General features: G+C 30.9%; 1 protein-coding gene across 1 annotated transcript in view; it reads left to right on the top strand.

Annotated features, from left to right (window-relative positions):
* GLS (glutaminase) overlaps nt 1-15,884 on the top strand; it is an 80,157-nt gene that overhangs the window by 38,249 nt on the left and 26,024 nt on the right. The window contains 5 exon segments of the mRNA XM_082658234.1: nt 152-218; nt 821-871; nt 3,328-3,504; nt 5,679-5,810; nt 7,202-7,294. Coding sequence (XP_082514360.1) covers nt 152-218; nt 821-871; nt 3,328-3,504; nt 5,679-5,810; nt 7,202-7,294 — 520 coding nt within the window.

Here is a 15,884-nt window from a genome sequence, read left to right as displayed (position 1 = left end):
AACCTGTTGACAGAACTGGGACTGGAACCCAGCAGCCTTGACTCTTAGGTCAGTGTTCTTTATACTGCACTTTGCTATACAAATTAACCTACAGAACAATCATGCTTTTACAGAAAGTAAATAAATGGAGCAAATGTTTTTTTTCTTTTAGGTTTCAGTCTGAAAGAGAAAGTGGAGATCGAAATTTTGCAATAGGATATTACTTAAAAGAAAAAAAGGTTTTTAAATTCTGTTTCTATTTCAAATTATTCTTTTACTTATTAAATAAAAAATTTTATTAAAATACATGAAGTATAATAAAACTCAACAATAGCTTTTAAGCAGCTATCTATGACTATGGTGCAGAGGTTTTTGCAAAACACTCGAGTTAATACTATCAAAGTGTTAATATTCAAGCAATTTGTATTTGGTAATATTGAAATATTTGACTAGTTATAGTAATGCAAATTTTGCGTAAGGATTGGCCCATTTTTCAAAAGCATAACGCTTGACTATTGCTGGTTACACTTGATTTTTAAATTTTAAGGCACGTGGGCTTAAATTTTAAGTGGCTGGTCTAGTAACTTGGTTCATGAATTATGAATCAGTTTATCATTGCCAGTTAAACTAGTATCTAGAAATCTAGATAATTATGTCATGTAATTTTGATTTATTGTTCTTCATTATTTCATGTTTGCACCCTTTTATAGGTTGTGTGCTATTTTGTTCTCAATTAGAATGAAACGTGTATATTTTAAATTTAATCTCCATGTATCTTTTACTTGTGTGCATTTTTTTTTCCCATGTGCCTATATTTTTAATTGCCTTTCTATTTTTTCAGTGTTTTCCAGAAGGTACAGACATGGTTGGTATATTAGACTTCTATTTCCAGGTAATTTATTTTAACCGTATGAATTATGTACATAAATGGGTGTGTCACATTTTGCAGAATATAGATGTCTCTGAAATCTTGGCTTTAGGCAGAGAGAAAATAACATTTCCCATTGACTTTCGAAAAAATGTCCTTGTTAAAGGCAGTCTCGTGTCTGTATCTCCTAAAAAGTGATGTCTCAGAATGTAACAGGGAAATGTTTTTTTCTATAAAAATATTATATTTAAGAAGTATGAAAAATAATGTACAGCTCCAGCAATTGGCTTCTCTTTATTATAAACCAAGCTCTGTTTTCTTAGTTTTAAAATTTTGTTTGAAGGAGTTACTTGTTTCTTTATCAGCAGGTTCATATTCAACATTCTAAGGTGGCATTTTCTCAGTTTGTTTAGTTCGTTTCTACAATGTCACATAATGGATTTTCCAATAAGTTAGAGTAGCTTTCCATATTCTTGGGGGAGGTGTCCATTTACATAATCTTCTGTGGTATAGAACTCAAGATAGCCTTCCTGGACATCCCTCTCTTCCCCCCATATTTTCGGTTCAATTCATTCTTACAGATTTAATGCCATTGGTGCTTCTGATGAGTTTGTAATGTGAAGCTACGTAGTAACAAATTAATTACTGTTAATTTCTGTTTTACTTTACATTGCCTGCCTTTACTTTTTAAGGTAACCTTTTAGTAATCGTAAAGAATATATAAGGAAAGCTGGTAACGAGTAGATTTTGATGGAAGTCCAGGTCACAGTTTGTCACTTGCCCATTGTGAAGAACTATGAATTGGGAATCCAGACTATCAATAGAAAATCAGTCTAACCTGGCTAGTTTTAGCCAAGTGACTTAGTTTCAAATACTGAACCCTGGTTTCATTATCTGTAGCATATGCTTGACCTAACTTCCTGCATTACATTGGACAAGTACATGAGATGTATGTGAAATTCCTTTGAAACTATAAAATGTTATATGAAATACAGTGTCATATTTACTTTTTATCCAGTGTCCCTTGTTTTCTCCCTAGCCTATATGGATTTCTTCCATATGTTAATGTTTCTTTTCCTTTGGTACATGTATTTAACTTTGGCTGTCATAGCTTACGTGCTACTAATCTATTGTGAAATTTCTATACTTCAGGGCAAAAATCAAGAGACAGCCATAGAAAACTTACTTGCTCTTTTGGAGAAAGGCTGCATCTAACTGAACATCTGTCAGGCTACCAGGAGAGTACTCTTAAATTGCGATTTGTCAAATTGAAAGTGTATCACCTTATGACAAACAAAATTTCCATTAATACTAATTATAAAGTAGGAATTGGTCTTTAAGTCCAATTGGAGTTTAAGTCTTCTTTTAGAAAGCCTGTCATAATTAAATCACCTGTACTATGTCTTTGCTATGTGGGTCCGTATAATAAGTAGGTTCTGTATTTTTGAAGAAATAGGGAAGGGGTTTTAACATAAATAGGCAAAAATGGAAGTCAGTCAAAAAGTGGCTTCTAATCAGTTTTCAAATTCACTGCGGTTAGTTAGTTTCCTTACTGCTATTTCCAAACCCCTTTGTGCCTCTTAAAGATCTTGGTATGAGAAAGGAAAATTATAAGTTGAGAACTGTCATATCTTTTTCTTCCTACTTCCTACCTTCTCCTTCTCTTCCACTTTCCTCTCAGTTTTGGTTACTGTTAGTGAAAAGTAAAATAGAGCATTTATTTATTGTTTTAGTATTATAGGTAAATTTGGGTTTGGTGTGGTAAACTATTTCCATTATTTTGATTCTATTGAAATGCAAAAATTTCACCCTACAGTGTACCTGGACTTCGCTTTTTTCATTCATTATAGTATATCTAGCACCCATAGTCAGTATCAAATAACTATTTGAATGTTAATAAATGGTTTAAAATGTAACATTTTGGTTTTAGGCACACAGGGCATGTAGCCTAGAACTGTCTTAGATTTTTTTCCTTTAGTCCTTTGCATGTTGCCATATGGGGATGCTGAGTTTTGGTACAGGCAAGATGTCAGTAAATTTTTTCTTAAAGTAGCAGTTTCTCATGTAGATGCTAACTATCATAATACTGATGAATGTTGCTTTATTTTAAAAATCTCGGCTCTTTTTTCCCTGTTGAGTTAAAAATAATTATGTTTGTGTATCCTACAGAAAGCATTACTATTTAAGCAAATATGAATATCACATGAGGCAATTACAAATCTTAGTGCTTAGGAGCTGGCTCTTCCTATCTTAGGTCTGCCATTAAAAGACTGAATAACTGGGCAAATTAGGATAAACCTTAAAGGGGCTAGAACATTGTTCACATTTAAATCTTTCTGTGTCATCAGGTTATCCCTTTGGAAGAAATATTTCAGATCTGTATGAAATACCAGATGACACAGATTATCTTAGAGGTCAACTGTACTACTAAAAATACTGTGAGCCTAAATTTTCAGAATTTAGTTTTTCCTTCCTTTTAGCTATGCTCCATTGAAGTAACATGTGAATCAGCTAGTGTGATGGCGGCAACACTGGCTAATGGTGGCTTCTGCCCAATTACTGGGGAAAGAGTACTGAGTCCTGAAGCAGTTCGAAATACACTCAGTTTGATGCATTCCTGTGGCATGTATGATTTCTCGGGGCAGTTTGCTTTCCATGTAAGTAATTGTTTAATCTTAATTTCTCTGGCAGGAAACTAGTCTGGACTAGTTCCTTTAAAAATACAGTTTGAACTTTGCTTCTAGAGCTGTACATTAATTTTAGAGAGGCTTGTTTTCAAGGTTAATTTGTTACAGAATTGGTAAGAAATAGAGTTAAGCAGTGTATGACATGTTCTTAAGAACTTGAAGTTTAATTTATAGAACCTTATCACTTTTATTTTTAAGGCATTTTACTGTACAGGCTTAGTACAGACTTTACTTTTAGTTGCTAATGTTTAATATTATGGTGATTACATACCTCAGGAATTCTTTAAGTTCAGAAGGAGTGCATAACTGTGATGTTTAACATCTTTGGTTACAGCCATAGGTGTTTTAAAGGACTTAAAGTATATTAAAGTTAAAACTTAACAAAAATATACTCCTTTAAGCTCTGTTGTGCATTTGCCACTTGTGAAATGTTATAGACTTTTCTTGTTTCATTCTGTGTCTAGTCTAGTCATAATGCCCTAAAAATTTATTTTGAAAATTTTAAAAATAGAAAAATAGATGCATTTAAAGTTAGAGAAAGACCAATATCATATGATATCACTTATGTGTGGAATCTAAAAGAAAAATGATACAAATGAAATTATATACAGAACAGAAATAGATCCACAGACATAGAAAACAAACTTATGGTTACCAAAGGGGAAGGGGGTGAGGCATAAATTAAGTTTGGGATTAACATATACACACTACTATATATAAAAGAGATAACCAGCAGGACGTACTGTATACCACAGGAAACTCTGCTCAATATTTTGTAATAACATATAAGGGAAAAGAATCTAAAAAATATATATATATATATATATGTATGTATGTATGTATAACTGAATCACTTTGCTGTATACCTGAAATTAACACAACATTGTAAATTAACTATACTTCAATAAAAGTAAATAAATAGTTACCTGTTGCTCAACTTCAGTAATTATCAATACATGACCAATCTTGTTTCATCTATATTACACCTACTTCCCCCACCCTTTTCATAGTTCAGTATGTAATTCTAAATGATAAGGACTCTAAAAAATACACAGCACCATTGTTATGTATAAAAATCTGAAAAGAATTTTAATCTTTAATATCATCAAAATATTTAGTCAATAATGGAAAAGAATATGAAAAAGAATATATGTATAATTGAATCACTTTGCTGTACAGCAGAAAATAACAACATTGTAAATCAACTGTACTTCAATAAAATACATTTTAAAAAATATTTAGTCAATATTCAGATTATCTGGATTATCTTAATTATTATTTTACAATTTGTTTCACTTGGGTTACAAATAAGGGCCATACATTGTGGTTGGTTGTGTCTCTATTATTATTTTTTAAATCTTTAGTCTCCCCCTTAATCTCTTTTTTCTTGTTATTTTGGTTGAAAAAACTAGGTCATTTTTTCCTGTAAAGTTTCTTAGAGTTTGGTTTGCTTATTATGTCCCTTCCTTTGTCCATGGTATTCCCTGTAAATTGGTAGGTCCCATTAAGGTGATTATTTTGTTTTGTTACTTTTGTGCAAGATTACTTCTAGTAAAAGGTCTGAATGGTTAGTTAGCCATTAATGAACACTTCCCTGATGACATTAATTTTGTCTTTTATCATAATTGTCAAATTTTATATAATATAAGCTTAAATGTTTTGAAGAGGATTAATTTGAATTAGTACCATCTTATCTCTATTCTTTAGAATTTCTCTGCCAGTATACAATAGAGAATCTTCTAAGAAGAGATAATTTCTCATTGTTTTAGTCATAAAATATTTTTTGAAAATCACTTCATACTTAAAAGCAATACATGTTTATTATAAAACAATAAGGAAATATAGTCAAAAAGAATAAAATAAAAATGTGCATAGCCCCACAATTTAGATGTAATCTACTTTAATTCCTTAGAGTATATCTTTCAAATATTTTCCTATATTTAAATATATCCCAACTGTTTTATAACTCTTTTCATTTACTATATTATAAACATGTTGATAAATACATATCTACATTTTTAATGTTGGAATTCTATATGGATATATATACCATAATATTTTAACCAGTTCCCTTACTGTTGGACATAACTTTTCTTATTTTAAAATGTTAACATGAATATCCATTTTTTTCAAATTATTTTCAGGTTGGTCTTCCTGCAAAATCTGGAGTTGCTGGGGGCATTCTTTTAGTTGTCCCCAATGTCATGGGCATGATGTGCTGGTCTCCTCCCCTGGACAAGATGGGCAACAGTGTTAAGGGAATTCACTTCTGTCACGTAAGCATATTTTCTTAATGAAAATAATGATCATATAAGTTGAGCCATCTGATGATTCTACTTTTTTACTCTTTTCCAGAGTTTATTGATTGTTGGCACTCTCACTGCCAGTCTGTCAGTTACTCAGTAGCCATGGACATGTTCATAAAGGAGCTTTAAACTGCCTCCACCACACAGCTCCCATATAATCATCGTCACTAATTACAAATTACATTTGTTTGATGCTCATATTTTAATTTTCATGGTTATAATTAGTTTTCAGTTTCCAAAAGCTCAGCAAAAGATACTAAACTTGGAGAAGTCATTTAAATTCCAACATAAATGAAAGATTATTATAGTTTACACTGTTATCTTTAATCGGCATGGTTGAATATCTTTATCCATAAACTACCTTTAAAAGTCTTTTTTTTTTTTTTGAGGACATAAGTACTGCAATTTAAAATTATTACTACTCTTAACTAGTTCAGTATATTTTTTTTAATTTTATTTTTATTTATTTTTTATTTTTGGCTGCTTTTGGGTCTTCATTGCTGCACGTGGGCTTTTCTCTGGTTGCGACGAGCAGGGGCTACTCTTCGTTGTAGTGTGCAGGCTTCTCATTGCAGTGGCTTCTCTTATTGTGGAGCACAGGCTCTAGGCACATGGACTTCAGTAGTTGTGGCTCGCGGCCTTCAGTAGTTGTGGCTCATGGGCCCTAGAGCGCAGGCTCAGTAGTTGTGGCACACGGGCTTAGTTGTTCTGCGGCATGGGGGATCTTCCGGGACCAGAGCTCGAACCCGTGTCTCCTGCATTGGCAGGCGGATTCTTAACCACTGCACCACCAGGGAAGCCCCTAGTTCAGTATTTTTTGTTGTTACCCAAGTCTTGCTAATATTTTATCTTCTGGTTTTATTTACATTTACTATTTCCTATAGTCTGCACTAAGTATAATTTTTTCTGCAGACTTTCTCAATTAAAATTCCAATTTATTTTTCAGTTTTACAGATTTTACAAAAACTAGAGAGTGACATTGGATTCCTTATAGATTAAAATAGATTATAACCAGAATATTTCTTTATATTTTTGTGCAGCTTTATAGTTATTTGATAGCAAAATTATTTCATGTGTCCTATTATTATAATGCCCATTTTACAGGAAACGGCAGTTAAACAATTTGAGTGGCGGAGCCCTAGGGTCAGGCTAGTAAGCAGTGTTTTCAAAATCTGTAACCCACGTCTTCTTATTCTAATTTCAGTTCTCTTCTTGACGCATCATGCTGCTTTATTAACATGCAGTGGTCCTTTCCATGAGATAGTAGTTAAGTTGGACAGTATTAGTGTAATTTATTAAAATGTGAAAAAACAATAGCCAATGACTAGCCAGTTTCTTATACCTGTTTTGTTTAATTATAGGATCTTGTTTCTCTGTGTAATTTCCATAACTATGATAATTTGAGACACTTTGCAAAAAAACTTGATCCTCGAAGAGAAGGTGGTGATCAAAGGGTAAGCAAAATTCTTGTTTAGATTATTATGTAATTTTTTTTAAGAGAGAGAAAATGAGGTTCACCAGTTTAAGTAAAACTTAGTTTGTTAGTGGCCTCATATCTTTACTAATAACAAATGAGTGTAAAAAAATTGTTGACATTATCATCCTGGACCAATAGTACATAGATAATAAATATTACTGTTTTATTTAAATTGGAACTGGTTAGCCTAGGAGCAGGGGTTTCTCCCTTCCCCCATTTTTCTGCTATTTTAAGCAATATTTTAAAAAATTGATTCTGTTAAAAGAAGACAAATTGGAAAGTGCTACATGCTATAAAGAGAAAGCCTGTTTTTACTCTTAATATTTGTCAGTTATAGTCTTAAATTGAAGTTTATTTTGATGTGGATGGATATGTAAATGGGAAAGGATTATAGTATTAGTGAGAGACCTGACAAAGCTTCATAGTAAGTTTTATATAGGTCACCATAGATGAAGTATTTTTCTGTAGAAATGCAATATTTAATGCAATATTCCTGACACTGTTAGTTTAAGGTAACATTTGTTATCAGTGTGTTTGGCTTCATATTTTTGCACATATATACTCCTTTTTAAAGGAGTCAGAGCTCACATTCCAGGAACAAGATTTTTTTTTGTCTTTGTTGTTGTTCACTGCACTAAAGGACTTGTTTTGAATTTAAATTTCTTTGCATCCCAAATGGAAAATGTTTAGAGTAAAGTTACCTAACTAGACTTGAAGCTAATATGTATGAAGCACTTATAAGTAGAAAAAACTTTTAACACTTACTAAGTAAATTTTCCTATCGTTAGTTCCAATCAAAGTAACTTCTAATAATATATGAGAATTATGCAAAGCCGACAGAATAGAAACTTCCATGGGCATTAACATGAGTAACATGGAGCAAAACATCAGATGGTGGTGGGTGAAAATGTTAACAGATTTTAATAACATTCATTGAAAAATACCGTTTTATAGCTTGGACCTTTCTTCACTCAAGTGCACTAATAAATTATGTATGTTGCTTGAACAACTAGCATTCCTTTGGACCATTGGACTATGAAAGTCTCCAACAAGAACTTGCTTTAAAAGAGACAGTATGGAAAAAAGTGTCACCTGAGTCAAATGAGGACATCTCTACAACTGTAGTATATAGAATGGAAAGTCTGGGAGAGAAAAGCTAAAGAAATGGGTTCTAGTTTCAGAATGTTCTTCATTTAACCTTTCAAACATCTTTAGTTTTCTGGCATACTATATTTATTTGAATTTTTTGTGTTCTCAACCTTGGGTGCTGGAGCCATAAAGCTTTTTTTTCTTTTAATCTTTGTGTAAAGTTAATAGATTAAAAAGTGGATTTGTCAGTCTTTTAAAAAGTATTTATAAGTAAATAAAGCAAATTTGCTTTATTTTAAAAAAAATGAAAGGAGAAATTTCTTAAAAATTTTTCTTGGTGTAATTAAAATTTTAACTATATAGGCAGTAAGATAATCCCATTTTAACATAGTAACAAATTTGTAATTTCTTGGTTCTGAAACCTACACACTGAACTCATAAATTTCATCCATTTTGTTTTTTCCACTTTTAAAACTGACATGATGTCTCTAGTAGCAATAGAGCTAAATACAAAAATAAAAAGACTTAATAATAAATTCCAAATTATTTAATATAGCAGTAGATTATAAAATTAGCTTAAGATATTATGCTATTTTTAGTAATAGATTGGCTTTAACTTTTTTTTCGGCTTTAAAGTTTTAAAAATTTATTTAAAATTTTATCAAACACTTTAAAATGTCTTTGCGTTTTCACTTTGCAACTCCTTTGTTCTGTCAGAATTGTCATGTACAGGAGTGTCTTATGTTATTAAAGCATTCCAGCCAAAGAATTTCAGATGTAATATGACATGTTTCATTGTTAAAAAGCTATAATGGTTACTCAGAAGGAGCAACAGGGAGTGTCTTCAAGTGAAATGTTTACCTGAACAATTTTATTTTCGTAATATCCACGTAACTTTTTCCATGTTATATTTAAATATGAATGGTGAATCTTGGTTTTTAGCTTTTAATAATTTCACAAATGCTAATGAATCTTCTATGATAAATTATAATAACATCTCATAAAGTTTGTTTTATTTGAATTCTTTTAGAGTATTTAGGAAATGAATTCAGTCTGAAGGTAGTTAGTATGCTACTAAAATGCCTGTTAGATCTGAATCCTTTTGTTTGGTTATATAAATGCAATATTGAGAATCAAAACTTGTTTTTAAGAAAAGGACTATAGGTTCTACACAACCTAATTTCAAATAATTCACAATGTTTAAAGTCAGTCTTGGCAAAGTGATTGTAAAATTGTGTAGGACCTATTCACACTTCTTCCTTCCTCTGTATACTTCTCTGGTTCTCCCCACAGTTCCCCCACAGCTTCAAGATTTTGGAGGGCAGGGGTGAGGTCAGAAGGAGAACTTGATAGTTTCTTAGTATCATGGCATACATGTGGTAGGGTAAAGTCTATAAAAGTAATTGTAGTGCAGCAAAAAGTTTTTTCCTGGATGATTTAGATGCTAGTGCAAATACAGATATAGAAAGTCTTGATTATATGAGTTTGGGAACTATGATATTAGGAAAAGAAGTTCCTTTCCAAACTTGGTCAAAAGTCTTTTGGCCTAACTGAAGTATTAAACATATATTTAAATAATTATATGTTAGGTTTTAGAGGATATTACCAAGGATTTTATGGCTAATTCAGTGTTCCTCTGATGTACAGATGCATATCCTAACTGGATGCTTCTGGTTTGGCCATTTATGTGAGAATGGTGTGGCTGAAGGCCTTACCTCTGCTACGCCTTTGAACAGTGTCATTCGAATTAGTTTCACAGAGCTATTGTGCTTTGCGGAACTGAATGTCTAAATTTATAGTTTGCAAAACAGGCTTTATTTTTTTTCCCCCCTGTGCTCTAATTGTTATATTTTACTGTTTCATTTGGAGGTAGGTTTTACTTTATAAAATGGAAACTTAATGTTTCATATTGTGTCCATATTTGTATAGATTTCAAAATTATGTTAATTTGTGCCACTTACTATGTTTGTAAGGCTTAAATACACACTTACCAATGGAGTAGGGTTACCTAAGCTACTTTGTTTATAGAATCTTGTTAAGGATGAGCATCCAGAAATTTTTGTAGCAAGGTATAAATGGAAGAAGAGGGAAGATACTGTGAATAGGCCCCCAAACTTTATTTAAAAATAAAAAAAAAGGAAAACCTTTGCCGGATTTAAAGACATTATTTTGATTCTTTCAGTATTTTAAATACCTTTTCAAATAAAATTCTTGAAAAGTACCCAGTATTTTTGGATTTAATGTTTTTTGCCATTACTGATTCTTGATATTCAAGCATTTTGAAGTTAGCATATTTGTTTTTCTTTTTTTTCCATCATTAACATTTCATTTGAAATGCATATCCTTTCTGAAATACTTTATTTTTAGCATAAATGTTGTGTATTTTATCTTCGTGTTTGGATTAAACCATTTGTGTTATTTAGCTTTCTTTTATTTGCTTTGTATATTAATGTACCTTTTATTTTCCAGTATACCTACTTTTTGTATTGTACAATAAATTTATTTTAAGCTGATTTTATTGTTTTTTTTATGAAAGCAACTTCAGCATTTTAAGTACAGTAGTTGGAATTTTAACTTAAAAAGTCATCCTTTATGAAGATATTAAAATGCTTTATATTTTTAGCTAATTCTGAGGCTGCTGTGAAGAGAAAGTATAGAAATACTCAAGGGCTTCATTTGATTCTTTTTTTTTAAAGCAGTGTAGCGTTGGTGGGTTTTTTTTTTTTGCAGGGAGGACGTTTTTCTATTGGTTGTACTAGAAGTATTTGAATAAAGACTTTTCTCCCAATTTTTTTTTTTTTTTTCCATTTGACAACTTAAAAAAAAAACCCCACTACCCCATTTGCAGGTTCTTTCTGCTTTCTGAGGAAGAATATCAGTGATTCACTATGTAATTGTTGTTTTACCTATTGTCCAGAGTAGGAATAACATGTTGCTAAAATCAAATGAAGAGTATTATTGCTTTAGAATAGAACTGTCAGTCTCAGTAGAATGTATATTGAGTAGAATAACTGTAATATTAAAATTCACCCTAACTACTTTTTAAGGAATTTAACTTTCAGAAGGAACTTAGTATATTTCCACAGCATGATCCAAATTATAATGAGGTTACATGCATTGTAGATCAAATACAGTACTTTAAATTTTTGTTTGATGAAATCTTCCATTCATATCCAGAGAAGACATCCCAAATATATTATAGAAGTTTTAAAAACTCTTTGAAGGGGAAATACTGTTGTTTACAGGAATTTGTATTTATCTGTGGGCTTTTTTCATAAAGTTCTTTTGGGATTAGTAAATAGGCAGTTCCATTGTCATGGTATATTCAATATGTAAGTTTGTGATCACTTGCTATTAAAGATACATTTGGCGTTGTTTTTGTTGTTGATGTTTTTAATCCATTTGAAACAGAGAGGTAACTCAGAGCTTGATCTGACAGTGTAGTTTCATAGGCATGTACGTATGTGGAAAGAACCACTGATATAGACTGATATTGTCAGTCGGTATCTTGATAATTTATATACAATGTATGTGTTTATGTGTATATCTAATAGATGTCTATCTATCTTTATATTTATCTATGTCCATTATCCATAGCCTAAAAATCAGCAGCAATTATTTTTACATAGTATGTCACGTGTAAATGATTCATCGATTTATTCCAGGTTTTTGTCGTAAGAGAACTTCGAACATTTTTGCTCTACCGGAATTTATAAAATATAACATATTTTACTTGTTCAATTTACCTTTAAAGATTTGTGGTTTCTGTTTTGCTCCCATTCACTACTAGCACTGTCAGAGTAGAATAATGATATTGGAGAACTCCACAAAAGGGAAAGCAAGAACATCAGATTTCATGTGGAAGCTGACTTTAAAGTAGTGTCCAGAATTATTATATTGAAGGATTGTATTCAACTTAAAATATTGTACTTCTTAGTTTGAACAGTTTACTTTATGGAATAGTTTTATTCTAAAAATTGTGCACAATTTTTAGTTTTAAGAGTCTCCGCTATTCATTTGTAAAAATTTGTTTTTCTCCACGATGGTCTTGAAAATGCTAGAATGCATTTTTTTTTTTAAGTAACATGCTTTCTGTTCAGTTCCTTCTTTACCATTTTATATTAAATATAATATTTAATTAAAACCAGATGTTGGAGATGGGGCTTGTTATGATTCATCATGGCTCATCCCTCAGATTTTTACGCACATTTATTCAGGTTACTTTAGTCCATTCACTGTCATGAAATTCAAGGCCCAAATTATACATGAACATACATTCAAGTATATCATTCATCCACTTTTATTTCAGATTGTAACACAGTTAAAACATTTGTTTTCTACACTGTTTAGAAATGGAAGGAATTTAACTGGACTGGGAGAGATTCTTTTTTTCCTCTTCTCCCTCTTTCTGACCCAGTAGTAGTTTATTAATGTGAATACCATACAATGCACATTGAAGAAATTTAGAAATTACACTTAGTCTGGACTTTTTGCTTTTAAAACTATAAGGTCATCTAGGGCAAAAATCTATCCAATATAAAAGAGAGCTGGCAAAACTTGACTTTTTTTAGAGTCCCTAACTACTTAAATAGTAATAGAAAAGGTACTTTTTAAAAAAATTGTTAAATAGACTGATAAATCTTTATTTAATGAACTGATTTTATTACTGTGGTTTTAAAACATTCCTTTCTAAATTTATATTGTGAGCATACAAAAGGAAGGAAACTTATTTTAAGGTTGACTTAGTTAACCTTACCTGTTTTGTAGATTGTAGATCTGTTAGTAATTTTAATAAGTTGTAGCTATAGAGATTTTTAAGATGTGTAAAACCAGCACTGATCAAAACTTTTATAATGGCTTCCTGATCCATTGACCTTTAATTAAAATGAATAGGCTACTAATTAGCACTTAGCACATTGCTTTTCTGGTGGCGTCTGTGGTATTTTTGGCATAAATTACAAAACACTTCTTATTGGGAACTGTTATGTTTTGGTTAAATAAAGAAGTGATGATCCTTGATTCCAAGTGCTTTGATGAACTCTGTAAGCAGTCCAGTATGGAGGCTCATAGAAAAGAGTAATAAAATGACAAATTCTGGCAGTTGATCTCATAACACTGTTGTTATTATTATTAGACTTCTAACTCTAAATTTCATCTACTAATTCGAAAATATTTTAGTTAAAATCTCAGTGGTAGAGAACAATTTGGTATACTTATTTTTAGGCCAAATTTTATGTCTGAGGACCTGATTTTTCTGGATATATTATTATAAAAAATTATGATTTTTATTTCATCAAGTATTTACCTTGCTGAAATGTTTTCAGTCCTAATGTATCAGATGATTAAAATTATCTATTTGGAGGGCTTAGCTTTTAAAAGGACAAATTCTTACCTGAGACAGTTTTAAATGTCTGTTTCATATTATATTTCTGGTGATTTTTGTTTACATAATGAAAATCTCTTTGGCCTAGCAATTCCACTTGGAACCCTTAGTTATAATTTTAATTCATATCCTGTAAACAGTTGAAGAATTTTTTTTATTTTTAAAACATAGTTTATGCTTTCTAGATATTTGATGTTCTTTCATTTACCGCAATCTTGTAATTTATTAGAATCACATGGTTGAGCTGGAAAGTAATCTTAAAGGTTATCTGGTGGAAACTCCCATTCCTCCCAGCCCTCTTTTCCAGGTAGCACCTTGCTTTCTCAATTAATGTATTTACTTTTATTTTCTCTTTTTTGATGGGGTTGGTTTATGTTTTTTGGGACAGTTATTTGTTGGTTGTTTATTTTTATTGAGAAGCATAACTAGCAGTACTGGTTAATATGACTAAGTTATTTGGCAAACTGATTGTCCCATCAGTGTTTATTAAAACTACTTAATTGTATTTTTCTAGTATATAGTTATATGCCATGTTTATAAAGACTAGTAAAGTTAGAAGTGAATGTCACAATTATACAGTAGTTCTAAAAATAAAACATTACCCCAGAACCTTTGAAAGAAAGTAAAGAGTAGCAGAAATGTGACTCTAAAAATAAATGTTGCATCACTGGCTTTTTAAATTAAATTCCTTTGGGATTAGGCTAAATATATAAGTAAAAAGATTTTAAGTAACCAAAAGATTATTGGAGTTCTAAACAAATGTTTTCTGAAAAAAAAAAAAAATTTTTTTTTTTTCTTTTTAGGTTGTCTTTTTTTCCCAGCACATTGTTTTTATTTTAGATGTTTGGATCTTTGAGTGGCTTCAGAATAAGGCTCTGTATTTGTCTATTACTCTGTTGTGTGTCTTGTCCTTAGCATCCACCTTTTTCATAGTTCTGGGATTTTTATTTTTTATTCATGAAGTAAATGTATATTGCTGTTCTTGAAATGCATTAATTTTTAAAACACTTAGTTGACTTAAATGTTAAAACTTAAATATTATTACTCTTTAAAAAAAGTACCAGTTTCTTCTCAGAATTTAAACTTGCCTAGGAAGCTTTTCTCCCCACAAGTTTGTATAGGTGAGAACCTGAACTTTTAAGTGACTGGCTCTTGTTCAAATAAGCTCTGCTTGCTTTCACCTTATATCTATTAAAATTAGAATGATGCTGAAATATTAGCGTCAGTTATGCAAATATAACTATTCATGTTTGGGCCATTCCATTGTAAGATCCAAATTAAAATGATCATCTTCAGCCTCTTGTTAAACTTTTCCTTAGCTTAGAATTAATTATTATCACGAAACATCGCTAAGGATCATTACAATTCATCCTTTGAGGGGATAACATAAAACTTAAGTCTTTTTTCCATTTAAAAGAGATTAAATGATGTGATATAAATTATTTATTGAACTCAATCCAAGGTCTGTTTTTTGTTCTTTCTCATAGTCCCTCAAAATTAAAGATCCTAATTGAAAAACTCAAAATCTGTTAATCTTGAGTATTCTTTCTTTTTCACCCTTTCCTATCATAATTAACTTTTGGCTGAAAATGAGGTAACTTTAAAAATTATATCAAAGTTGCTCATAAAATGGCTTTTCATTTTCAAATCTTCACATTGCTGATATGTTCATTTCCAAATCTTTTAATGTTGACATTTGCCACTACTTTTATTTAAAATATTTTTTTTAATCCATAAGTGTTAAAGTGTAAACTTTTTTTCAATATGATATAGCTTATTGTTGGTAATTTATTTTACAATCAACTTTGAATACATGCATCTGTGGGTCCAGGTCTATGCACAAGTTTTATAACTTAAAGAAATGAACTAAATAATATTGTTTCTACTTTGAATTGAAATGAATAAATGCTACATTTTCTGCAAAATGGAACTTCATTTTGACATCCTTTCAAGTTGCACGACAAGTGATTTTGTTAAAATTTTTGTGGTGACTAATACTATTAACCCTCTTTAATCATACCAATAAAATATTTCTGCCTTAATGTTTCCTCTTTTTACCCAAAAGAGAAACTTTAGAGAATGGTTTTCGGGAGGA

The sequence above is a fragment of the Grampus griseus genome, assembly GCF_964374135.1.
Source record: "Grampus griseus genome assembly, chromosome: 7".
Taxonomy (NCBI): Eukaryota; Metazoa; Chordata; class Mammalia; order Artiodactyla; family Delphinidae; genus Grampus; species Grampus griseus.
The sequence above is the reverse complement of the archived record's forward strand: the minus strand, read 5'-3'. Positions and strand labels throughout refer to the sequence as shown.